At 37.3% G+C, this 27453-nt stretch overlaps 2 protein-coding genes across 3 annotated transcripts in view; both read right to left on the minus strand.

Annotated features, from left to right (window-relative positions):
• UMAD1 (UBAP1-MVB12-associated (UMA) domain containing 1) overlaps window positions 1–27453 on the minus strand; it is a 192333-nt gene that overhangs the window by 157148 nt on the left and 7732 nt on the right. Inside the window, exons 2-3 of one of the 2 annotated variants that reach the window (XM_081079963.1) lie at window positions 20979–21036; window positions 13638–13734 (exon numbers count right to left, since the gene is read on the minus strand). In XM_081079963.1, coding sequence (XP_080936089.1) covers window positions 13638–13719 — 82 coding nt within the window. In that variant the 5' untranslated portion in view covers window positions 13720–13734; window positions 20979–21036. The remainder of the gene's footprint in view (window positions 1–13637; window positions 13735–20978; window positions 21037–27453) is intronic. The other variant, XM_081079962.1, reaches the window with a different exon arrangement.
• MIOS (meiosis regulator for oocyte development) overlaps window positions 25595–27453 on the minus strand; it is a 65871-nt gene continuing 64012 nt past the window's right edge. Inside the window, exon 11 of the transcript XR_013995365.1 lies at window positions 25595–26077. The gene's annotated coding sequence lies outside the window, so the exon portion shown is untranslated. The remainder of the gene's footprint in view (window positions 26078–27453) is intronic.

The following is a 27453-nucleotide window of genomic DNA, read 5'->3' on the forward strand; positions in this document are numbered from 1 at the left end:
AAATTTCCTCTTAAAATTGACCTTAATATTTACAAGATGCCTCCGGGTATACTGGAAGTTCTAGGTATTTATGGAATAAAAAGATTGTCAACATCCAGGAAAAAAACGACAGAGAAACTTAAGGAAGAGTTGCTTAATTTCTTTCCCCAAGCTATTTTTTCCTCTAAAAATACTATAAATTATTAAGTTATTGCAAAATGAATGAAAAGTTTAAGATGAGATTTTCCTATGTTATATACTCGGGCCTGCAATCTATCAATATTTATAATTATGAATATAAATACAGAGGGTGCCAAACAAATGTATACACATTTTAAGAAAGGAAAACTGTATTAAAATTTAATACTAAATATACACTAACAACAAAAGATGAATACAAATCACGTTTGACTTCTATAATTACAAAAGGTGCTCAAAATGGTTACCATCAGCATCCAGACGCTTCTGATTAGGGTGAACTACTGCTTGAGCAACGTTGACCAAAGTGTCCACTTGTATACATTCTTTGGGCACCCCCAGTATTTAAGAGAAACTAACAGTATTTATATTTACTCAATAAATGTTTGGTAAACTGAAAATACATGTGGAAAACAGAAAGTACAATGCAAATTCAGTAGTAAGAGTAAAATGCACTTCTGCTTTTGGAAGAACTACAGTGTTCATGAGAGAATCAAGGGTTTGGGGACATATCTCTTTGGGGCTCCTTTTGGCCTTGGGGTTACACATGTACTACAGGTTCATTATAGTAAGTATATCTAATCAAATTAGGTAAATATTTCTCCCTCTCCAAAGGGAAAAAAAATTAAATCATCTAAACTGAGGCTACAAGCCAGATAAAATTTTAACTAAAAAAATCTTCAAAATGACTTGTTTGGCAGCCAGTGGACAGATTTCTTGTTCTCCTGAAAAAGAACTCAGTGTAACAGAAAACACATTAGTACCATCAATTTATTCCAATAGAGATTAGAATAAATTGAGTGATATGTCCATATTTTTAAATATGTAGAACAAAAATAGTACTACTAAAATGTTCAGCTATAAAAACAAGCCAAATCTTAGAAATAAAAATCTAATTTAATCTCTCATTCACCAAATGAGGACTCTGTGCCCCAGTAAAGTGATTTGATCTGTAGAAAATGAGAAAAAAAATAAGCAACGGAGACTCCATCTTCCTCAAAATGTAATCTCATCATGCAGTGAATGTCATCAAGTGCCTGGAAGTCAAAATGCTCGTTGCAGAACATTATGAAATACTGGTATTTTAAATTCTGTCATACAAACTAATTTTAGATAAAATTGTATGTTTTGTTATTCTAAGTTTAAATTGCTTTTAATGTTCAATTTATTTTATTTTACAGGTTACAAAATAGAATATAAAACCAGGACTATGACTACAAATGTTCAAAGAACAAAACAGCCATACAAGTCAATGTGATTGTCTGTCTGCAAGCTATTCCTTGACTAACCATTTGCTCCTTATTCATACATGTTACCTACCTTTTAACTGCTTGTAAAATTAATGTTGGCTTTCTCTAGAATTTAAGGGAAATTTCAGAAGGAAAAGCCTGAAATTCCATAAGCTTATTTTTTCCTACAAAGTGTGAAAACACCACTATTACTCAATTTTGGCAGTGTAACACTTCTGCCCAGTTCCAGGAAAGTACACATAGAACATAACTTGAGAAACACAGGTCTGTATCTCACTGAGCTCTACATGCTCCAAGTTCCTATAACCTTAGAGACCTACAGATACCTGAAAGAAATTGCATTCCTTTAGGGAATGGAAACGTTTATGTATATCTGACCTGAGAATATCAAAATATATGTGGATGTATTAGCGTATTTTCATAACAGGTAGAAATCATAATTGAATTTTTGTGGTGGTAAATTTAACCCAACTTTAGCAATAAAAAGATGCCCACAGGCTAGAAAGGCATCTATATCTCACTGAGAAGGGAATGCTTTTACTATAATTGGCTCATACCGCAATTTGGTATTTTACATAACGTAGCTTCTATACTATATATACCTTCCATTCTCTCCTTAGCAAACAAAAGAATTTACATACTGTATTCTGAATATATACAACTCTCAATCAGAAATAGTCACATATGAAGCTGTTTAGAATTATCCCTAAGATGTCCTTCCAGCCCTAAAAACTGTATACTGTATTACTCCCACCCTTTAATGGCAGAATGTTATGAATCATAGCTCAATTTATAATAAAAAATGTAAACATTTAACAATGAGATTAATGCAATTTTTATCATGGCCTTTAAAAACTCTTCTTTAAAATCTGATATATTGAGCATGATTAACATGCAATTAAAATAAAAACATAACATATAATTGGTTTTGAACTTTAAAAAGGGATTTTAGAGCTATACATTGGGGATGATAAAGGTAAACATATACATTTCAATTTTTCCTCTCCAATTTCCATGTTTAAAAAAAGGATTATAATTTGCCTTCAGCATTTTTGGAAATGGTACATTTCTAAATATGTAACTCATAAAGATATATGAATCAAATTGGTGAGTTGCTTTAAGACTATATTATCTTAAAACTGTATTAAGTGTAATACTATTTTAGTGGTAGCAGGATTGTTAACTTAATAAAATAGCTGGTCGAGATTAGTAGAGGAATCTCTTGCTTAACGTCAGTAATCCATGCACGAAAATTGGCCATTTAGAAAAATGCAGTAGGAGCCTATTTCCCATTACTTAAGATGGGAAAAATTACAATGTGTTGTACATCAATCTAAACCTACCCACCAATTTCTTAAAACACAGTAAAATGCCTGTGTACAAGTAGCAAACTATTCTGTTAGTATGTTGATCACCCAACAACTAATATGGTTGTTTACCAGCGATTGCTTTGCAGCACTGACATGGCCTCCCTCGGTGCCAGCAAGAGCCAAGATGCACATCCTTTTCTTTTCTTTTTTTAATTAAAGTTTATTGGGGTGACATTACATCATCTATAAATACCATTGTGTGTTCACCACCCAGAGTCAGTTCTCCTTCCATCACCATATATTTGATCCCCTTTCACATCCTTTTCCAGGCACACCTTTCAAAATGTTTCCATGTGATTCTGACAATCTATTAATTTCATTTGAAGTGTAACTATCTCTACACATTGTTTTGTTAAAAATTGAGTTAAAGGACATAAAATAAACTTTCCCTATACAGACATCAACTGAAGAACTTTATGGAGACAGACAGATGATAGATAGATAGATAGATAGATAGATAGATAGATAGATAGATAGATAGATAGATAGATATTCCATGAAGTCTGGATATTAAAAACAAAAAACGTCTTTACCAAGAAAAGATTATCCAGGAAGATGCAACATTATAAGCATACCTATCAAACATCAGTCTAGGTATTTTCCTGCAAGTAACAGAAACCTATCTAGAAGTGGCTTAAACTTTAACCAGGGAACTTACTTTCTCACCTAATAAGAAGTCCAGAGGCCGACAGTTCCCAGGCTACTAAATGTATCAATTCAACAATGTCACCGTGGACCAGGCTGCTTCCTCATTTTATTCTGCCATCTTCAACATGTTACCTCTGTCGCAGGCTACCTTCCCTGAGCAAAGATGGCAGCGATGAATGCAACCTCCTCAGGCATTTCATCCAGATAAAAGAGCTGCCAAGAAAAGAGGAAGCTGTCTCTTCAGTATCTGCCTACGAGGCCATCAGGTGACCTTTCTTCAAGTCCAGTTAGTCAGAATTGTCACAGTTACCCATTCTGAAACTAATCGCTGGCAAGGTGGATTGGGCCACCCTGACTGGCTTAGAACCAACCTCCCAGGTATGGAAATAAAGGCAGTCTCTCCTGAAATGCATAGTCATGCAGAAGAAGGTGAATGCTTTGAAGTGTGGAAGAAGAGGGAATGAATTTGGGTAGACAAACCTGCTCCGAACGCTTAATTCAGTTTGCATTGATAACTAAAATTAGTATAATTTAAGTCCAGATGATGGGTGACATAAGTTAAATAAAGATATATTTTCACTGGAAAAAACACCATAATTACCAAGTGTTCTAAAATACAAATGATTTAGAAGTAACTCCCAAACCTGTTAACAACACGTGGATTGAGTATCTATTTTATGGAACTCATTTGTGCTAGTATGTAAAACACAAGCAGACAAGATGGTTGTAAGGAAGTTACAATCCAAGCGGCAAGACATACAAAAATGAAAGTTTAAAAACATCACTAAACAATAATACAGGAGCTGCTATAAAATACTATATGATTAAGAAGCAAATAAATGATAAGATAAATGTATACTATGGCATCAAAGAGACAGCTAATCTAGAGACTATGGAGTCCTAGAGACAGAATTTCATCTGAGGTCTGAAGACTGCATGGGATATAGACAAAGTAAAACACACTGGGCATTCTGCACAAGGAAACTCTGGGCTGCGCACCTGCGAGCAGAAAACGCCCCTGGTTACGACAGAGAGGTCCTGACAGAGAGGTCCTTACAGAGGCAAACCAAGACCAAAGTGTCATTACTAATTCCTAACTACATGTGTAATATAACAAGTAACATATAATAGCTTGGGATCTGTGTATCTCCATTATCATTTGCCTATTTTTTTTAATAAAAAAAGTCATTGTAGCATCACGCTCTGAATGCATTTCGGAAAAAGTGTGCCAATATACTCGTACCAGGTTGACATGAGGAGACCGAAAAACAACAGCAAATTAATGAACCTGCTGAGACCACCATGATACAAGTCATTCCATCAGACCCCCTAAATGTTTGATATGGTTGTTTTATAATATTTTTTATTAATAACTTTTATTTTGTATGTATTGCCACTTAGATTGTAACCTCCTTACGGACATCCCATCTGTGGTGTACCTTATATAATAGTAATTATTCGCTAATTTTTACTTAGCTGCTCAAAGGTCATTATATTTTCTGAGGCCAAACTAGTAAAAGTGGTCAATGAGTGGGTCAATAACCCACCTCTGATGGCGAGTATGCTACCTCTGACATTAAAATAAAAATACCCTAAGATAACACAGCCCAAGTGGTAAACCTGGGTATACATAGCAACATCTAGAAATAGAGTTCTTTAACCTTTTTAGGGTCACAGACCTTTGAGAATCTGATTAAATACAGAGACCCTTCCCACCCACAACAAAATGCAAATACAAAATTTTGCCTATAATTTCAGGTTTATAGACCACTTCACTCAGCACCCCAAATTCATCTTGACTAACAACCCCAAACATAGTGACAGAAAAAGGGACAATGGCTGGTTATCACAGTTACCAATTCCTTCAAGCAATCCATCAATGAACTGTTTTAAGGGTTATAGTGTTCCTTTGGTGCTGCCAAACGTATTTTCAGCTTATCCATCACCTGACAATAAATATGTCGAACTATTTGACTTAGAACACTGAAAGTTTCAGAACGATGGCTCCTTGAAGGCATTAATACTATAATGTAAGGCTCCATATGGCATACTTAATACTTATCATTAAAAATATGATGCACACACACATATATAAAAGTATATGCCATTTTTGATGGAAATACCAGTTGTAGGAAATGAATCAGTTTCTAATTAACTGATAACCAGAGTGGGCAATTATTCTCAATTCTTAAAAAACGTTCCACTATTTAACGCACACTTTAAACACTAGCTTTCAGTGGATATGAATGGGCTTTCTTGGGGACTCACTGCACAAACACGTGGTGGCCCCCAGTCTGAACCGGGGAAAGACCTACGTGTCTTTCCTACATGTGGCACTGGCAGGATGCTCACCATTCCTTTGCGTACAGCATATACCATGAATGATAGCAACGCTCTCTCCGGGGGAGCCCAGGACAGCTCAGAATCACTCTCCCCAGCACTTATTGAACTGATCAGAATTAGTAACTGAATTAAAACTTCTTTGTACTCACTTCTGTCAATGAAGAAGTCTGTGTATGTTCCTTCTCTCTTATTCTCTCTTCTAACAATGTAACGAGGCAGAGATGATGCTACTAACACTTTACATGTAAGGCAAACAAGGCTCAAATGATAAGTAGCTTGCTTCATCACTGAGCAAGGAAAAGGATGGAACGTAGAATCCAAATATTGTGCTTTTCAGTTCAGCACCTATATTCGTTAGGGTTCGGTTAATCTGCAAATGACAATAAAATCGTGGCTCACAAAGAACAGAAGTTTATTCCTGTCTCATATAACGGAAGTTCACAGGAAAGCATTACAGGGCTGATGTAGCAACTCCATAGGCTTCAAGGACCCAGGCTCTTCCCAGCTTAGTCTTTAATTCTCCTCACCACGTCCTGTACTCCTCCTGGTCCAAGATGGCAGCTGGGACTCTACCAAATGCTCATATCCACAGTCCAGGGGAGAGAAGTTGGGGGAGGAAGTGGGGATAAGGGTCGGGAAGGTACCCACCACCTGTGTTTTAAAGAGGTTTCCTAGAACCTGCAATACAATATTTCTTCTTATATACCATTGGCCAGAAACTTCAACTGCAAGATGGCCACATGGCAAGATTAAAATGCTATTAATCAAGAAATATAGGGAAACAGATACTGAAGGAGAACTAGCAGTTTCTGCCCCTACGTCACGTTGAAGCTAAAGAGTATGGGGCAAGTTAGACTTAGGGGTTTGAAAGGCTGACTTGCAGCATGATGGCCCCGTATCTTGTCTTTTCTTGTCAATGTGGTATGAGTGTACTTACACACTTTTTCACTGATGCATTCAGGAGATAGCGCTGCAATCAGTTTTCTCATTAAAAATAATTCTCAACCTTGATGAAACTAACAATTATCTCTGTTTTAAAATGTGTTATTAATTTATGATTAAAAAGAAGCAAGCAAAACACTACTTCACTGCTTTAAAATGGTAAGATATCCAATAGTTGATTACTGTCAGTGGGATAAAATTCTACCTTCTCAAAATGGCACACATGGCCCAATAACGAACCACCTTTTTAGACTCATTTCTCATTAGTGGCCCTGACATACCTCTTTAGTTAGCCAAGAAAAACTTTTGCTGCCCTGGAAACGTCCCCAATTCTTCTGAATCTACATATTTTATCGAGTCTGTCACCACCTGGAAGCTTTCCTTCTACCACATTATAAAATAATTATTCCAACAATTCCCAAATACCAGCACACATAAACATCACCTGCATTGCTGTGGTTTTTTTTTTCAAAAATGCTAATTCTCAAGCTATAGCTCCAAAACTTCTGCTAGTTCACTAGGTATGGGCCAGGCCCAGGAACCTGTAGCTTCTTTAACAAGGAGCAGAGCACCTGGGACAGAGAAGGTAAACATCTAGAATGTTCACTTGGTGATGAATTTCTACAATAAGAAAAGGCTGCATCACACTAATTCAAGATGTTTTCCTTCTGGCTTAGTTTATTAGATAATGCTATTCTGGCCTAACATCACAACTGTATCATGATATAATAAAGAAGATGCTCAGATTTTCATAAGTTCACATTTATAAAGATTAGTATGTGATTAGATTAGTACATAAAGATTAGAACCCCAATAAGGATTCTTCCCTTCATAAAATGCTTTGGTTGCACTCAAAGGGAAACAAACAAAAACAGAAGGTTAATAACATAACCACTTAAACATAAAATAATACTGTAGTATTATTAAGATTACCAGAAAGACAATATTTAGGTCTCCCTACGCTATCTGAATTACTAGTACAAAGTACAGTGCTCACACTGTGTACACTTTACTTAGATTCTCATCCTTATCATTTATTTCCTCAACAGAAAGAAATAAGAATAAACTGTTAAACTATAAAAGCTATGCATCACAAGTTTTCAGTAAAATAGTCTCAGATGTAGAAGATATAGCATTATGAAAGCCTCTAAGGAAATACTAAAGGAAACTCCATTTAGGTAAGATTGTGTGCACACTTACATTTTTTCTCTACTGAGGGAAACAGCACCATAGGAAACCAGTCAATTACCCCCAACTAGCTATATTAAAAATATGACTTCCTGAAGGTTTTAGTTCAAAGAAAAAGTATGTCAGAGTTCCTCTGAAAAGTTTATGGGTGTTCATCTGTCAAATAATTTTACCTAAAGTCAATCTATGAGGTTGGTGCAAAAGTAACTGCGGTTTTCACAATTATTTTGAACCTTTTAAACCGCAATTACTTTTGCACCCACTTAACAGATGTACTATTGCTAAGACAAAAAGCCATAGGCTACTTGGAATTCACAATCGTATAATTAATTTAACAAAACACTTCCCAATTGCTCTCACTGATTTAAACACACACAAACACACACTTAAGGTTCTGAATATATTACTCTGACAAACGGATTTCATTTCTTAGAATTTTGAAGCTTTCTATTCTTTTGTCTATTTAATGTCCGAGAGGAAGTATGTTTAACCTAGAATTCTGTGGTTTTATTTGCTTTTTGTTTGCTTATGGCTCAACTACAGTGGAAGAAAAACTATCACTTTGTATTTTTACGAGGTCTTTTTCAAAGTAACACATTATTGGATGGTGTTCAATTACAAAATTATAGAGAGTGAACTACAGAGTTTCTCAGCCCTCCATGCACAATAGAACCAAAACTCTGAGGAAAAAAAAGAAAATCCAAGCCAACCCCCAGGCCCATCTAATCAGAATTTAGGGATGAGGCCCCAGTACCAGTATACATTCAAAGCGCCCCCTACTGCACAAGAAGGTTAGAGTCCTGGAGTTAGGGAGACACAGCTCTAATTTACATTTAAGTCAGCTAAGTCCACTGAGCCCCAGTAAGAATGAATGACTTTCTCATAATTAATTGCATGAAACAGAGGGCTCAGTTCTGCCTCTCCGTACAGTTGGCACCTGTCTCTGCCCCATGAAGTTCCCTTCTCTCTGCACATTCAAGGAGATGAGGCAGGTACGCCCCTCATGGGACAGCGTGGCCTGAACATTTTCACCTCTGAAGTGCCACGAGGTCAACAGGTGAACCAGAATTACGAACCAACGAGTATGACAGTTCCGTTAATTCTATCCATTAGACGTACAACTCCGCATTTCCTAATGGGAAAACAAGCAACTGAATAATGAAGTTGGTTGAAAAATCCTGGCTCACTTTACTTTAGAATTGAAAGATCAAGAGTAAACACACAAAGATTGCCAAGTAAATTAATTATTCTTGGATTCTTTCTGGATATCACCACACATGAGTAAAGAGATATTAATAGGGTAAGTCGCTTCTGAAATCCATAAACACTATTTTTCTTTTTAAGATTTGGTATACTTCTGTTACAAGAACGGAGTAAAAATAGGAAGCACATGCTGAAAATCTGTTTGGTTTTCGTCATTGTTCTAATTAAAGCCTTCAATCCTAGACATCATCAAAATGACTTACTGTCCCTTATTCCTTGGAATATAAATTTTTATTGTATACAGCAAATTTCCACTTTTAAATAAAGGAAAGAATACAGAGATGAAGAAATGACCTAAAATGCTCCATATAAAAAGGTGGTAGTTTACCTTTAGTGTGTGTACATGGTTTGAATAATTCCCAGTATGAGGAATTCTGTAGGAAACAGTCTTAAAAATAACCCACCACTTTTCAAAATCTGATTTATCATTTAAACTGGAAAACAGGGAAGACTAAATTACACATTTCAATAGCAATACTTAAAAGAGGACATCCAAGCTGCTGTGAATTATTAAGCTCTGATTCTAAATTCAATGAGTTTTACAAAATAATTAGCTTAATGGAAACTAGAAGTTCTTATGCCCTACTTTAAGAAACACCTGCATATTCTGAAAAACATGATGTAACCCAATTCCTTTAATCTCTGAAATAGTGCTTGCCCAATTCATTCTGCCTGCTCCAGAGTTATGTTTAATATCTGGTCTACACAATAAACTAAATTATTCCTTTTCATTTTATGTTCTGCGGGGGGTTTTTTGTTGTTGTTATTTTTCCTTCTTTTTGCTATAGTATAATAAACTAATCCATGCCTTTGTCTTAGTTTTGGAAGGAATTATATGCTAACATGCAAGCAACAGATACCCTTTTTCCTAATTTAAAATAACTATGAGGTTGCACACTACAGGAGCAAATTTGTAACCAATTTAAAGATAATGTCTTAAAAGTACAATTAAATATGTCATAACAGAAGGAAACCTTGGTAAGTACAAATAGTACCATGCTTGCTGGGGTTTTTCAAACAGCAGTAAAAGACTAAGAAAACTCGCCACCCAGTGATGCAAATGAAAACTGCAATTTGTTTTTGTGTAAAATGAGTACCCTGGAGGATTACTTCAACTTCATTACTGAATGAATGAATAGCTATTACCTTCTTATGTGAATAGGAACTGGATACAAGAGAAAGGATGTTTTTCTACTCGGCCTTCATCCCCTCCTTACTCCTATTCAACACACTCAACATTTTACAAAAGCTAAATGTTTTGCAAACCTTAACAGTGAAAAAGCTGTCCGATCAAAAGTGAGCTAATTGTATATGAACAGCCCAGATATTCCTATCAACAAAAGTGCTTAGGCTCTGCCTGGACCCTGAATTTCAAGTCACGAGGAGCTCACTTTAGCAACTCAGCAATGCCATCTAATAAATGTGACCTAAAGCCTATTTGTGTTAAGCGGGAAAGCTTGCCTCGGGGAAAAGGTATTCTCAAGTGGGGAAAAAATTGATAATTTATACCTTTAATTAGAAACAAGTTACAAAGGCATAAGATGGTCATCTAAAAAATTCTGTGAAATATATAAGAATAAGAAGTTGTTGCCATAAATATAATCATGTTTCTAAGTTTTTTAGTTATTTGTATCATGTAGAGGTTAATAAACACACAAAACACACAATCATATACATTTATTTTCCTGCAATGTATCTATTGCGCATGAGTACAAAGAAAGTTATGTGTATACATGATAACCAAAGTACATGTGTGCAAGTATGGGGCCATGTTAATAATGGCATTTCATATCTACCATTTGACCTATTTGACATTTTCCAAAATATTTTACACAGTATGCTCTGAGACTAAAGTAGATATTATATACGTCACTATAGAACCATATGATAGAAAGAGCAACTCAGCAGAACAAATCAGTTTTTTAAAAAAGAGGTTACCATCTTATTTTTAAATGAGATTAACTATATTCCTAATAATCTGTCCCGACTTTTACCAGTCAATTCAGTTAAGTACTTAACTGTTGAAGGATTTTTTTTTACCAACTAAATAATGTATACCATCTTCCTATCTCAACTTCATTAAGGAGATTATAGTTTTCTGCAATATTTTTAAATATTTAATACATTAAATAGTGAAAAGTTTGGGGTAGCCAAAATTAAAGCCAAACTTTATGAACAGTCATATAAAAACCAACCCTCTTTTCTTAAAAACAAACTCAAAACTTTCTCGTTTAAACAAACAGGGACCATAATTTAAATTTTTTAAAAAGAGATTAAAATATCACTAATGTCTTAAAATTAAAAATGACAATGACATTTAAAAATGGACGGCACAGTGGTTAAAGGGACAGCTCTGAAGTCAGACTGCCGGGGCTGATTCCAGATGTGCTCTGTGTTGTTAGCTGGAGAAACTTGGACAAGTTAAGTCCTCACCTGTATATGGAGATGTAATAGCACCACTTCACTCACAGCGTTGTTCTAAGCATTTTACACACATTAACTCATTTAATCCCCTCAGTAACCCTGAGGTTGGTACTGTGATCATGTTTATTTTCTAGATAAGCTAAATGACACCCGGGAGATTATATAATTTGCCCAAAATGGTGAAGGGTGGCACATATACCACCCTTAAAATATGCCACTTTGGCATAAGATTATTTTGAGCTGAAAGTGGGAGATAAAAACCCCCATATGAAAGATATCAGGAGGAAAGAAACATGCTTATCACCCGAGATGGGGAGTGGAGGCCAAGAAACTATACAAGCAGACCTTGTTAAAATAACTCTTATCTTCCATTAGTCTCGCCACATGTTTTAGTTACTTTTCCACAATTGCCTCTTTATTCAACCTGGTCCTATAAGCACTTAGGCTTTGCCACTTGTTTTGGTCTTTATTTTCTATGAGGATTCCCATGTACATTTAAAAATCTGTATGCTTTTTCCCTGTTAATCTGTCTTATGTCTATTTAATTCTCCGTACACTAAACTCACATCCTTTAAATGGCTATTTGCTAATAGAAAGAATAATGTTGAGAGGGAAGCAACACTGGCAGCTTTCAAGGAACAGAAGTTGGGGTTGACAGCCAATTCTGACTTAGAAACCAAGGTACAAATTCCTCACAGGGTAAGAAAGACCAGACACGGTAAGAAAGACCAGATAAGCAGTCATGTCCACAGCACCCCACTTTATCCCAGACAGACAGCTCCCGAAAAAAATCACCAGCCCTCGCCAGACTATGCCCCACCATTTTGCCTCAGTTGTAGGAGATCTGGTCAGAGAGAAGACAACTCTGACTACCATAGCCATTGCCCTTGTCCAAGGCCACATGAAGCAGATTCAGAAAAACACACAGGCCTGCCAGAACTTGACTGTGGAAAAGATGGCATATTCTACAGTCATGTTTAGCTATGAGAAAAACTCTACTCTGATCTCCCAGAGATTAAGGCCAAGAAGTGGAAGAGGACCAGAGAGGTAAAAGCCCTGTGTCCTTTCTGCAAGAGACCAGATTTAAAGAGAAAGGCTGAAGGAGGCAGACCCACCCACCATACTTCTGAATGTGTGGGGTCAGAGGCATGGAGTGAGCCCTGGCTCGGAGAGGGTCGAAGCTGAAAATTCAGGATTATCATTAAAGCCTACCCATGCCAGTCTGACTGGGCCAAGGTAAAGGAAGAGGTATGAAACCAGACTCTGGAAGGGATGACATCTGAGAAACATCCCAGGGAGGAACCATCCTATGAGTTCATACAAATCCCTTTGGAGAAGGAGTCCAGATTTGGCGGGGGAAGTCCAGAGTGGAAGATGATTTGTACCACAAGGAGACTGGGTTTTGGCTCCTCCTCACCAGACTGTAAATCTCTTCCTTGGGTAAAGACATAGTGACGAAGAAAATGCTATTTTTCAGAACTCCCCTTGGGGAAAAGCACAGTATTTGGCTGAAAGCAATATTTTTTAAAACCACTAAGATCTTAATAATTGGCAGTATTAATTTTATAATAGGAAATAAACTGGGCTTAAACTTTTAGGAGACACTATTTAACATTGTTTAGATTTAAAAGTGTACTTCCTTCAGCAAATATGTATTGGATGCCTCATTTAATTTCAGATGCTAATTTAAGAAACAAGGCTTGGTGCTATTTATAAAACAGAACGTGAAATTATCAAGGATTCTTCAAGACTTTTGGTTTTTCACAATTAAAAAAACTGACTAGCATAGCAGAGATTTCAAAAAATGGGATGATTTTACAAATTTAATTTGAAAAACATAGCCACACCACTATATAAGAGTCCAACTTGATGACAATATTCTAAGTGATCGATGAAGTTTATTTTTATAGATTTCATATACATAAATTGTGGCATTGGTAGGAAATAATTTAAAAGTCAATCAGATTTCAAGTAATTTTTTAAAAGAAAAATAATTCATCTAATTATGATTTTCTTGCTTAAAAAGACTCACCTAAAAGGACAAATCCATCTGCTTCTATCTCTGGTACCGAGGGCTTTTTTGATTCCGGGGGTTTTCTGAAGAAGTGAAACATTGCTGCTGCTGTGATCTGAAATAGAAACACCACATAATGTCAAATTCTAATGAAACTGTAAAACTCTTACCCTTTCTAGTAAAAAGCCAAATATAAAGATATCACAAGAATTACTTTTTATTATAATAAGAATTCTATAACCAGACTTAAAAACGTGAGCTTTCCTCTCTAAGTGTCAGAAGACAAAGCCAGAAGATAGTGGACATGGACTTCCAGCTGAAAATCATGTGTGCCTTGAATCATGCAACCTCTTGATTTCTGAACATGCAGGAGTAACCCAAGAAATCACTGCATGTAACACTGAAATCAACATATAATCTGAGACCCTGGAAGGATCTCGCTAACTGTAAATCAGACACTCAATGGAGGAAACGAAAATAAAACCAAAAAACAGAAAGACCTGTCGTGCCATAACTAGCTTAAGCCTCAGAAAATGAGACCATCTGTGGGGACAGAGCCAGGGGTGCGGTTTCCAGGCTCTCGGCCTCACTGGGGAGCTGCTGGCTTGGGTAGTGAATGACCATCAACTGTGACTGGTTGGCCATCAGCTGTAACCGGTTAGCCAATTGGCTACTGATGTAACTGCGGGGCTGCGTTGATTGGTTGGTTGGCAGGCAGAGAAGTGAATGGCGGACTGCGGATCATGTGGCTACTCCTGCGTGTGTCTCAACCGGCCACCAGAGAGAATATATTGGTATGACTCCCCTATCTATGGCTGGGTGGGGGTTCCTTTTTGGCCTAGCCATATCCTGCGTTCTTATGTGGGGAACGGGACCAGAGGCCCCGCAGGCCGCCCTGCATGACACCATCTGAAAAAAGAAGGTTCTTCAACATTCTCTGCAGTTGGTTATCTGATTCAGACTCTTAAGAACTGTATCCATTGTAAAATTGCAGCCAACTTTAAATTCCCCTCAGTGCAGATCTTTGTGTTGGTGAGGTTATTATATACTTCCCCCAACCCCCCCCCCCCACACACACACACACATGTACACCCTCTCGCCTCTTTCTCCTCCCATCTTTGTACATTCACGCAGGGCAACAACTCCTAGAAAATAGCTGGGAAGGAAGTTGGAGTGAACTTGCAAGAGCACATTACATTCTGGGGTCAGTCCGTATAAGCAAAGCAATGTAAGAGACAGCAGAAAAAGGAAAACTCCTGGTGGCAGCTAGAGCTCCACATTTTTTAATATATTCCACCCATACCAGAAAATCAAGCGGGGAGGGTAAGTAAAAATTCTACCTGAGTAAAAAGCCTTCTAGAAACTGAGAACTGACCTGGGATTTGTGTAGGTCAACCTGCCCTGATCTGTAGATCCCAGTGGATGGTAAAAGAGCCAATTTATTGATAGAAAACAATCTGTCAGATTTCACTTTTTAAAGGAATGAAAAATGAAGAAGAAAAACACAAGCCATGTAAAAAAAGAAAATATTCCAATAAAGGAAAGGAATAGCCTCTGAAATTCTCAAAGAAAGAATTTACAGGACATAGTGATGGATCCAAAAGAAAAGTGTGGAAATAGTTTGGCACACTGGATAGAGTACAGAAGACACAGTCTCTGTGAAACTGGTGAAAAACAAGTTTAGGTAAAAAAGCAAAATGAAAATACAAAAGGACAAAGAATGAGACAAAATAATAATAATAATCATTATCATTATTATTATTATTATTACTGAATAAGATAAACAGAAACCCATGCAAGAAAGAAATATCAAAAGAGAATTGGTTGGTGTATAAGAAGCAATGTAAGAAAATAAAGTTCAAGTTCAAAGACTTAAAAGATTGAAAGAGGCAACTAACTTCTCAAGCCCAATCGGTTAAAAATAAAATGGAGAAGGCCTTTGAAAGAACAAAAGCTGATTAAAACTCAGCCTCAGGTAAGGCTCAAACCAGGGGAATAGCCATCACACCTGATAGAAAACCTCAGCATGCATTAATGTGGCACTCTGTAAATTCTTTCACTTCGGATAAAATGGTTCAGGGGAAAAAAGACAAAGGACGTAGGCCTCCAACTGAATGAAGCCAGATAGAAAAAAGAAGGCACTTCAACATTCTCTGCAGTTGGTTATCTGAATGAAGCCAGATAGAGAAAAGATACTCTCAAATCAATAAAGAGGGAGGGGGCACACGTAGGGGTGAAAAAGATGAGAAATATAGCAAATCTAAGAGTTACACCTAGCCAAAATTGTAGATCTAACTATTGATACATGAAGCTGACTACAATCAGATAAGAAGTCAACAAAATTTTTGAAGAGTTGTACTACCAAAAAAACTACCAGCCTACATTAAGAGGATTATGAGTGTTAGATATTAAAAACCACCCTACAGACAGGTAGCTGCCAGAGAAAACTGTTCAGAAGGCCTGTTCTCCAACGCCCACGTCAGTGGTAGCCAAGAAAGTTACTGGAAAAGGAAGGAACTCCAAGAGGGTAGAGCCAATGGACATGGAGAACAACAGATTGGGGGGCTTCTTCCAGAAAGCAGGCTCTGGGAATAAACATTTTCCAACCCAAGGTGATGGTCCCCCAAAATGCCTGCTCAGTGGGATTTCAGAATTGCTACCACTCAGTGACTGCTAGCTAGCTCCCATTCCTCCCCTTTCTGAATGGGAGTGGTTTTGTCAGTTATCTTTCCCAACTCCACTAGGGTTAGAGTGGACAGAAGGGAAAGACTACTGGTCTTTTTAGTTCATGAAGTCTCCAGACTAAGAGATAAAACATCTGAACCTGATGAAGAGATACTGAACTTGGAACGTAATGCTATAGCTGAATGGGGCAATTTGGGTCATTGTTCTTGAGGAGGCACGAGTCATTTTGCCTACAGCAGGAAGAGAGCTGAGTCTGGTGACCATGAACGAAAACCACGGAATCATGAGAGCTGTTCACTGGCTCTCTGCCTTATGGAGACATATCAGGACTGTAACTGTTTCCCCTCCATGAGGTAGGTATGGCCATGTGGCTTACTTAGTTCACTGTGTCACATGCCATTAGAATGCTATAACAAGGAACCTTGTGGACACAGAGAAAAAGAGGCCCTTTAAAAAGTGGTTCCTGGGCTGGCCCAGTGGCTCAGGCGGTTGGAGATCTGTGCTCCTAACTCCGAAGGCTGCTGGTTCGATTCCCACATGGGCCAGTGGGCTCTCAAACACAAGGTTGCCGGTTCAACTCCTCGAGTCCTGCAAGGGATGGTGGGCAGTGCCTCCTGCAACTAGCAACAGCAACTGGACCTGGAGCTGAGCTGTGCCCTCCACAACTAAGACTGAAAGGACAACAACTTGACTTGGAAAAAATCTTGGAAGTACACACTGTTCCCCAATAAAGACCTGTTCCCCTTCCCCAATAAAATTTTTTAAAGTGGTTCCTGTTCTAACATATAAAGAAAAGTCTTTTAATAGAAGGACTCGAATTTCCAATATCTTTTCATGTCTGGCCACAAAACAGAAATGGAACAAACATGGAAACCATAAAGTGGTTCTGATACATCATTGTCAAGGTCCAATATTTTAGATATGTTGTTACAAAAGCCAGACCAAACGTAGTTGTCGCTGTCGTGCAGGGATCTCTTCTTAATGTGTTTTGTACAGAATTTATAACTTAAGTAACTAAGCAATGCATGTAAGTTTTTCATGACCTAAAACATAAAACTTAATCTACAGGCTGCAGCAGTTTGTTGGTAGTATGACTTACTGGCAATGCCAGCAAGAACATCATAAAATTCCAGACGTATTTAGAGAAGGAGGGATAATTTAGGCTCTAAGAGTCAAGAAACTTGCAGGCATGGAAGATACAGGTCAGGAATAAGAGAAAAGTAGCAGAGACAGTATAAAAGAATTCAGAATGGCAGCAAGGACAAGTTTACTACCCATATCCATTGGAAACAGCTCTAAAATTGGTACAATTTGGGTACCGATTGGTACAATTGGTCCCAGTCACCCTCACTCGAGCCTTCTGCCAATCTGCCCATCACCTTAACTCCTTCCTCCACAGTGGTCCACCTCAAGACGTTTTCCCATGGGAACATGGTTCCAATTTTACAAGTCTCAGGATTTCCTTGCTTGTACGATCAGTCCTGCTGCCAACATCAGAGACTCATTCCACCAGGTACCTCAAGTCAGTCTCGCCATATACCTTTATAGTAATTACGCCACGCATGAAAAGACTATGTCCTGAAGCAATAAAACCTATAATCAAAGTACCTTTATCCCATGATATATTTTGTTTTTCATATCACGGAAAAACACACTGTGGTAGAAAAATTTATCCTGGCAGGGCTGGTAAACACCATTCTAACATCTCCCCTCCAGGAGCTACATCTCACAGTGGGAAAGCTGCATGGTTAGGTCACCGTCGCAGCAGGCAGATTTGGTTACCCTAAGACTAGAAACAGGGAAGGACAAGCAGAGTAACTGCAAACCCCACTACAATGTGTCAGGCACTGTATCAAAATGCTTTATGTACTCTGTCTCCTATGATCTTACAATCACCCCTGCCAGGCACACATTAGTCCCAATGTGTAAGCGAAAGAATTGAAGTAGGTGAAGTATTGGTCCAAATTCATGAGGCCAGTGAACAGCAGAGCTAGAATCTTAAACCTAGTCCTTTCGGCACCAGAACTGGATGCTTTTCATCAACAAAGCACCAGAGAAAAGGAGCCCTTAACACTTAAGACATTTGTATTGGACTTTAATATACTATTTTCCAATATTGGTCAAATACAATTAATTTCATGTTTCTCTTTATCAATCCCTACTTTCCCAAGCTTTGCTCAGCTCTAGGTTCTGAAGACATCTGTGAATTCTATAACAAGACCTTCCCTTATTTGATACTTGTATTTTATAAACATTTATGAAGTACTTAGGCCAGCTAGTGACTGAGCACTGCAAATGCAGCACTTGACTTATATTTCGAGGGAACAAACTGCAAACTGAGCCTCCCATAATGTTGAGGCATTCCTTAGAAAAACTAAGAATAACTGAGGAGCCCCAAACCCAGAGTGGAGGAGCCCTGTTAAAATAATAGTCCTGCTGCCCCAATGCTAGTGTATGCTAAGCCCCAAACACTCATGCTTCTGATGTGCATGGCCTTGATAGTTGGTCTTCTTCTGCTTGAAGTTCTCAAGCATATTCCAGTCTTCTTTCCTTATTCACAATTTTAAGTATTTTTAACATTGCCTACAAAGAGCAAAATTTACATTTATAAATAGAAAAAAATACCAAAATTTATTCTTAAACATACAGTATCAGCTAGCAGGAATGCTCTTGCCTGTTTGAGCTGGGATCCAACCTGGAATATTTCCTAATTCTCAAACGTGAGAATCCTGGAGCTGCCCTGATAATAGATGGAAGATGAAGAATTCACCTGCCAAACCCACAGGCAGGAAGAAAACACTTGCAATTCACATATCCAATAAAGGACATGTATATAAAATATACTGAAAAACTCTTAAAACTCAATAACAAAAAAACGAATAAATAAAAACTGGGCAAAAGATATAAACAGACATTTCGCCAAAAAGACATGTGAATGGAAAAAAATAACATGTAAAAGATGCTCAACATCATTAGCCAATAGGTAAACGCAAATTAAAATCTCAGATTCCACGCGTACCTATTAAAATATTTAAAATTAAAAAGGCTTTGCCATGCAAAGTGCTGGCAAAAATGTGGAGCAACTGGAACTCTTGTACATTGTGGCACAAACACTCTGGATAACCAGTTTGGCAATTTCTTAAAAACGTAAAACATACACCTACTATATGACCCAGACCTTCTCCTTCTAGGTATTTACCTAAGAAAACTGAAAGCATATGTCCACGCTTCTACAAAAATGTTATGCAGCCTTTTTTTGTAATAGCCCCAAACTGGAAACAAGCCAAATGTCCAACAACAGAAAAATGGATAAACAAACTGTGGCATATCCATAATACTATTCAGCAAGAAAAAGGAATGAAGTCCTAATATATGTTACAACATGCATGAATGTCAACAAAATTAAGCCGAGTGAAAGAAGCCAGACTGAAAAGAGTTTACACTGTATGATTCCATTTATATGAACTTCTAGATAATGCAAACTAATGTACAGTGACAGAAAGCAGATCAGTGTTTGCTTGGGGAATGGGGAGGTGCAAAAGCGAGGAGAGGACGGAGGGATGACAAAGGAGCACGAGGAAACTTGTGGGGGTGATGGATACGTTCATTATCTTGATTGTGGTGATGGTTTCAGGAGTATATACACACGTCAAAACTCATCAAACTGAACACTTTCAATATGTGTAATTTATCGTATGTTGATAATACCTCAGTAAAGCTATTTTTAAAATTCATTAGCACGATATTCTAGATGCCGTGTTGTACAAATGTTTTAGTTTACAATCATTAATTGTCTCAAATCTTAAACCATTTTTAGTGTGTGTTACAGATAGAGTCTTTGTATGTAAAACAAAATGCTTCTTTTCTGTAAGCATTCACACAAAATTGAAAAATAAAATGACAGCGTCTTCACGTTTAATGGTATACACGAGCAGCATATAAAAGGGGTAGCCTGATTGCTAAGCAGAGCAGATCCCATTGCTCTAAAGGAGAGGAGTGTAGGGCAAGTAATATATCTTGCCCTGTTATATCTTTTCCTGTTATTCTAAGGCTTACCTTTTAAGTAATATTACCCATTACAGAAGGATTAAATGATTAAGGCAACCTACTTTTCTCAACTTGATTATCTTCTTTCAATTTCAACAAACTACTACATAATGTAAATATATCAAATAAACTAAAATTTCCATGTGTGATTGATACACAAACAGCAGCCACTTAATTACAGAAAATATAATATATATACAAGTCTTTTCTTCACATTTGTGCCCAAATCCAATATATATGTAAATTTCATACTGCTGAAAAATCCTGAACAATGTTTTAATCTTCCTCCTCTTCTTCTGTAGGGTGGATTATGAATTACACAGTTAAGCAAGAATAATACCAATTTAGATACCAAGTTTGCTAACTTATTCTGAGAGATACCAAAACAGACAATGGTCCATGCTTTTGGTAGTTCTAATCTTCAGAGACAAGATTTTATTACCCAAAACAGCATTAAACAGTATAAAACATTCCAGAAAAATCAATGAGAATTAGAAGAGCCCTGGAAGACTTCACAAATAGGTATCTTGAGTTTGACTTCATCTGATGGGTAGGGTATAGACCTAAACAACAAAGAGAAGGCCTTTTCTGTAAAAAGGATCACTATGAACGAAGAGCAGTGCTTACAGGACAGCCAAGGGGCTGAGCTCACTAGAGGCATGCAGATAAGCAGGAGAAAGCAAGTCTGCAAAAGAAAGGTAGACACAGAAATTATTGAAAGGGCTGAAAAGTTAAGAAACTTAGAATATCCTGAGTGGCATATCAGAATTTGTTTGACATTATTGTATAGTCTGGCATCTTGAAGAGAGAAGTGTTTCAGAAAGATTAAAATTTAAAATAATATGCTGGAGAAGTTGATTGAAAGCATGAAGAAGTCAGAAGGTGGCAAAAGGGATTGGATTAAGATGGGAGAAGTTTGAATGAAAAAGAAGGGATGTACAGAAATATGGAGTAGGATCTAGTGACTCTCAACTCTACAAAATACTGACGAAAGGAATAAAAAAATGGCTGAAGTTTCAAGCCCAAGGGGCCGAAGAAAGTGATATTATGAATTAGAAAAGGGAAGGAGGGTAGTTTATTTCAAGAGAAGAAAAAAATGAATTCCATTTCAGACAAGATAGATGTAGAGAAACAGCGACTGGTCCAAATGGAAATATGTAAAACACAGTTGGAAAAAAAGAAGCTAGTGCTCCACTGAAAGGAGTAAGTTGCAATTTGGGAGTTGTTAGCATATAAGCGATAGATGAGATCATGAACATCAGTGGTATTTCACAGAAAACATAAATACATCCCCTTAAATATCACCAAAGTGATACGTATACTCCCATTTCTTCAAAATTTTCAAAAACATTATACTTGGTTGTCTTACCAAGACTAAACTATTTACTCCATTATAGTTTCATATTTTAAAACTGCAGAAACAAGTGACCTTTGCAGCCTAATTCAGGGGTGGTAGATTCAAATGCCAGGCAGGTAAATCTGAGTGACACCAGCAGAATATGAAACAGAAAGAGTGAGGGAGAGTGCAGGCCTGGTTTAAAGGCATCTTTAGGGAAAGACAGAGACACCCACGGAGCCGACAGAGGGAGCCCTTACCCCAAACAAGTCCATTCAGCAGCCAGTGAGTTTTTGAAGATGTTGATCTGGGAAGGCCTGGAGTCATATTTGCACTTATGGCTGTGGCCAAGATAAAACAACAACAAAACAGGCCCAGGCTGAAGCTAAGGTTAAGGCATCGAAGAGCCTTTGTGACATGGAGCTTGGAGGTCTGAAGTTGCCTGTGTGGGAAGGTCTCTCCCCTTTCATGCCTGTGTGAGGGACTATGAAGCTTGGGCTCAGAACTGCTGCTGTTATTGTCACCCAGTTCTCTTGGAGAGGTGACCTTTAGTTGGCGTATTTCTTTTATACTATTTTATCCTTTGAAGTAGTTTTTCTAATTCATGTTTTTTTCAAATGAAACTAGTAAGGCTTTCTAATCGTAAAAGTAACTTTGATTTTGTGTGTGAAAGAGAATAAGTTTGTATAGCCTTAGAAAAAAAAAATATTGAAACATACACCCCAAACCTATTACTTGTGAGCAGGATGCACGACGGGTTTATAGTCATTCACTTTATGGGTCTTTTGCGTGTTTGCTTTTTCTAAGCCAAATACCATATATTATTTTACAATAAAAAATAAAGATTTTTTTTTAAAATTGGAAAGAAAAACAAAAAAAAGAAGGCACCTTTGACATCTCCAACCACTGTTCCATGAAGTAATATGGGCCCAGTGTTACCAAGTCTGATATTTTGAGACAATCTGGAAATCCAACTATTATGCAAAAATCTAATTTTTAGATGATAGCAACACATTCAAAATGTTTAAAAATATTCTGCAGATTGGCTAAATCCTCTAAAAACTGAATTTGGTCTTCCGGTGGCAAAATTTTACTTAGGATAGGAATGTGTTTAATAGCCTAAATCTAATCAGCATAAAGAAAAATTGTGAAAGACTTTGGAATTTAGTGGATATTCTGGCTAGCTCATTCGTCTGGGTTATCTCCATCTTTTATCTTTGACTAGGTTATATTACAACCCTGTAGGAGCTAATACATAGAAAATTGACAGTCCTGAAGATAACCCCTGGTCCATAAAAATGTATCTGGTAGAAGGTATTAATTACTGTCCTAGGAGAAGGAACGATTTTGCATCTATTTATAAAATCATCATTGCCTCATTTGACTATAAATAATACTTTAAATGATTCTTTGAGTAATCTTTTGAACCATTTGTAATATCTTACTAGTTTCTTCCTTAATTAACAAGTAAAGTCTTTGACAGACTATATATTGATATAACTTTAGACGACCAGTAAGGATTACCTATAGATTCTCCCATTTTTCCACCCAACCTAGGTTTTTTCATTTTTGAAGGCTTGTGATATTGATGTAATTCCAGATACCTGGAAGGATAAGCAAGAGGGGAGCAGGAAAAGACCTTTAAACTGCTGTCCCAAGTGAGCTCCACAGAACATAAATTTTATTTCCACCTCTCTGACTTATGCTCAGCCACCCCCACCAAAAAAAAAAAAAAAAAAAAAAAAGAAAGAAAGAAAGGAAGAAATAAAAAAACACCCATGAAACACAATAAAGAACTGAATCTTGGAATCTATAGCCGGTTTTCAAACTGTAGGTTCCAATACTTTATTGGAAATAAACTCATTGCAATAGGTCATGACCACAGTTTTTAACAAAACGAAATAGGAAAGATAAAGAAGAAAGAGAAGGGGAAGCAAAAACATTCTCAGAGAGCATCATATATGGTAATGTATTATGAACTTTTGCTTTTGGGTGCATATGCTAGGTCATGATATGAAATGTATTTCTTAGTTTGGGTTGCAAGCAAAAAATTTTCAAAGCCACTAATCATACTTTGGGGCTCACACACTTCCTAAGAAAATTTTGAAAAATTATGCACCTCATTGCACTTTTTAAGTTGACATCTAAAATTTGCCATTGAAGATTATAAAGGATTTAGTTTCTAGCATACTATAAATATTTGTATGTTGAAAGAAAACCATTACATTATTCTTCCACATTTCCTCAATGGAATCTAAGCACCATAACATTTTCATATCCATCATTAACCATTTTTTTAAAAAGATGAACAAGTTCTTTTCTAACAGCAGGAAATTGCACATTGTTCTTTTTCCTCCTTGAATTGTTACTTCCATTCCATTTCCACTGGTCTGGAGTATGGAGCAGCTTGGAGATACCCTGGGAACACAATAGTGGAGCTTTTCCCACATATCCAGATGAATATAAAGTGGTGGTGACAACCTCATTTTTAAGAGAGCCTCTTCTCTAATTTAACACTCCTAACCTTGCACTTGTCACCTACTCGGAAAGCAACAAAATGCACATACGTAACAGCCACTAAAAATTGAACCTCCATCATTTAATAAGACCCACTTCCCTAATATGACCGTATAGTTGCTTTTAGCAAATTGAGAAATTAAGCACGTATTATTTTTAGCCCCCAAAAATATCTAAAATACTTAGAAAGTCAGAGGCCTTGAGCTCATTTATGATAGTAAGTCATCAGGCGATGGAAGATTCTGGAAGACTGCAAAGGAGCTCTCAAGAACTTCACAGTGTAGATTTCAACAGGGCCCAGCCCTGCCTTTTTTCCTTGATTTTATAGTTCTTTTATTTTCATCCTTATAATTTAAATCCTTTCCTGTTTTACTTCATATTAATTAATGGTAGGAAAAGCTTTTCAGAAACAGGACACATAGGATTCAAACATGAAATCCTTAAACACAACATAGGAAATCCTAGGTTAAAAGAATACTGGGTGGGGGGATCCTAGGTTATCACTACAACTTGATGAATTTTAAAAGTTGGCTTTATCTGCCATGGAGAGCAGCTCAGAGATTTCATTTGATAATCTCAACTGCCAGCTACCCATCACCAGCATGTAAGATACCTACCACCAGGAAGTGTTTGCAAGCATGAGCTATCATATCACTATAATAATAAAATCCTGCTATCATGGAAGCATTGCGTTTTCTGGAATTATTAATTTTCTGGAATTTTCTCCAGCAGAATTCCTTTTCAAGCGTATGATAGTCACCTTGAAAAGTCACAAGTTAGCCTAAGAAAATATTAGAACAAAGGCTTCCTTCTTCTCAGATCCTATTTCCATCACTGAATACAGAAAGTCTCACTAAGGTCAAACAGACCTCATAGAACTTTAATCTCTTTCATTACTTTGTAAATAAATGTGACCTCCAAAGTCTCTATTAGAATCAGGGAAGTTGTGTGTAGTTTTGTTGTTGGATTTGGGGAATTTATTTATTTGTTTTCCTTTTAATTAACTACCCTATTATTTTCAGAATCAAGATGATAGCCTGGCAGTGAGAGGAACTGACTACTTTTTCCCCTCTACTGTTCCTTACTCATAAAGAGAAAAATACAGCAGTATAATAAAGTCTCCTCTGATTCTACTAATCTGGGGCAGGGGAAATGTCCCGTTACAGTAGACCCAAGTTTCTCAACCTCTTCATTCTTAGCATTTTGGTCCACATAATTCTTGGTTGTAATCTACTCCTCTGTAGTTGGGTGTCATAATGTAGTATACGATGCACTGTAGTCAGAAGACATCTTAATTTCAAGAAGTTTTATTTAAAAAAACAAAAACAACAATTTACCTCTTTTTAATGCAGTACATGTGAAAACCATACATGTTTTTTGTTTTTTTTTTCTAAATAATGTGGGGAGATATAGAAATTTAAAAGATAAAGTTGCTGCCACTTGGGGGCTCATAAACAGACTGTACTTATAATTTATATCATGTAAGTCTCATTCACTGACCAAGTAGGTAATTGAGAGACTTTAGTGTTATCCTGATTCTTCTAAACTAATGATGCAATGATACATGTATTTTTATGTTTTAAAAAAGTTACAAACATAATTCTACATAAATGTCACCAAAAAAATTTTGGCTTAATTAACACTGAACCTACCAATACAATACTAATTTTTACTCACTGCATTCATTCAATGTTGCAACTCTGAACTGAAAAAAACATCCCCAAAAAGGCTCCAGACATCTTTCATAAAAAGCATCCCTTCACATAAAACAAATATCGTAGGTGAGTAAACACATTTAAATAATGTCTTAAGGGAGAAGAAGTCATCGATGTGAGGTCACACCTCTTTACAATTCTCTATAGCACAGGGAAACCTAGAATGAATAAGAAAAAAACAAAACATTATTTAGTGTGGTTCTTTCAGTTGCTCTATTTGCTCACTTTTACATGCATTTAACACATCAGGAACCATCACATTCAACTTGCAAGAGGACTCACTCCCGAAACTGCCCGCCAAAAATCTGTATCACTGACTTTTAATGCAACCTAACTGCAACATCAAAAGTTTTTACTTCCTCCTCGAAAAAAAACAAAACAAAGATCAGTCATTTGTTCACTTTTAATTCATTCAACCATATGTTTTGAAAGCCAGGCACAGTACTAGGCCCTAGAGAAACAAAACCAGACAAGGCACTTTCTCCAAATTCAAGGAACGACCCAATCTATCTGCTGCCTCCTGGCCTGCTTCTGTACCACCACTCACACGCCAGTGGGCACAAAGCACCCGTGCTGAGTAAACCCAGCCCAGCCATGCAAGTAGCTAACAAGTGGCTAACAATGTAGTCAAGAAGTATTGCTCTCTGTCAGAAAACTTGTTTTAGACTCCAGAGTAAACATGAAAGCTGGCTGTTTTACCTCCTCCCAATATTTCATCAAAATGCACATAAGATACACAAGACAAAAAGTGGCAATAACTCTGTCAACCACATGCCAAAGCTGAATCAAATTTCCATGGAGACAGACCAAGAGTTCATTACTGTACTTTCTGCCACATGCTACATCTTCCATCCAAGGAATGAATAAATAAGTAAGCGGACAAACAAGCAAACTAAAACAGGAGAGTGAAACATAAAGATGGGGAAAGCATTTCATCCATTCCCATTGCCTAAACGTAATTCTAAAATTCAGGACCTATACCTACCAGAAGAAATAGGCTGCTGGATATCCACTGCATGGAAACTTGTTCTAAAATCTGGCAGAACTAGATTCTCCCCCTATCCCTACCCCTCTCACTCCCAGGAGACCTTCCACCTCCATTCAGAGAGGACAGCTTTTGGCCTGGGTGAGCAACAGGGAGGGGTGAGAAGGTCAATGGTTTGTAACTGCCCAAGAAGACGTTGCAAAACAGGGTCCCAGACAGAAAAAGCTTCATGAGCAGGGCAGAGGAAGGAGGTCTTCATGTTTGAAGAACTACAAACTGCTCCTCCTCTCTAACTCAGTCAGGCTGAGCCACTCCACCTCAGGCCAGCAGACCTGCACACGCGAGCTGGTCAGCCAGTGGGGACTGCACAAGCTGGGGAGTATGTGCACCATCTTGTGTTCCAGAACTAGACACAGAAGGAAACAAGAAGTTGCCTGCAATCAAGTCGGAGACTAAGGAAATCTCACCCCTCCAGTCTCTCCTTTAATAAGAGATCAACAAACTAAGAGCAACATAAAGAAGGGAAAACATGGACCTTTAGACCAGGGG

Source organism: Rhinolophus hipposideros (genome assembly GCF_964194185.1).
Source record: "Rhinolophus hipposideros genome assembly, chromosome: 18".
Taxonomy (NCBI): domain Eukaryota; kingdom Metazoa; phylum Chordata; class Mammalia; order Chiroptera; family Rhinolophidae; genus Rhinolophus; species Rhinolophus hipposideros.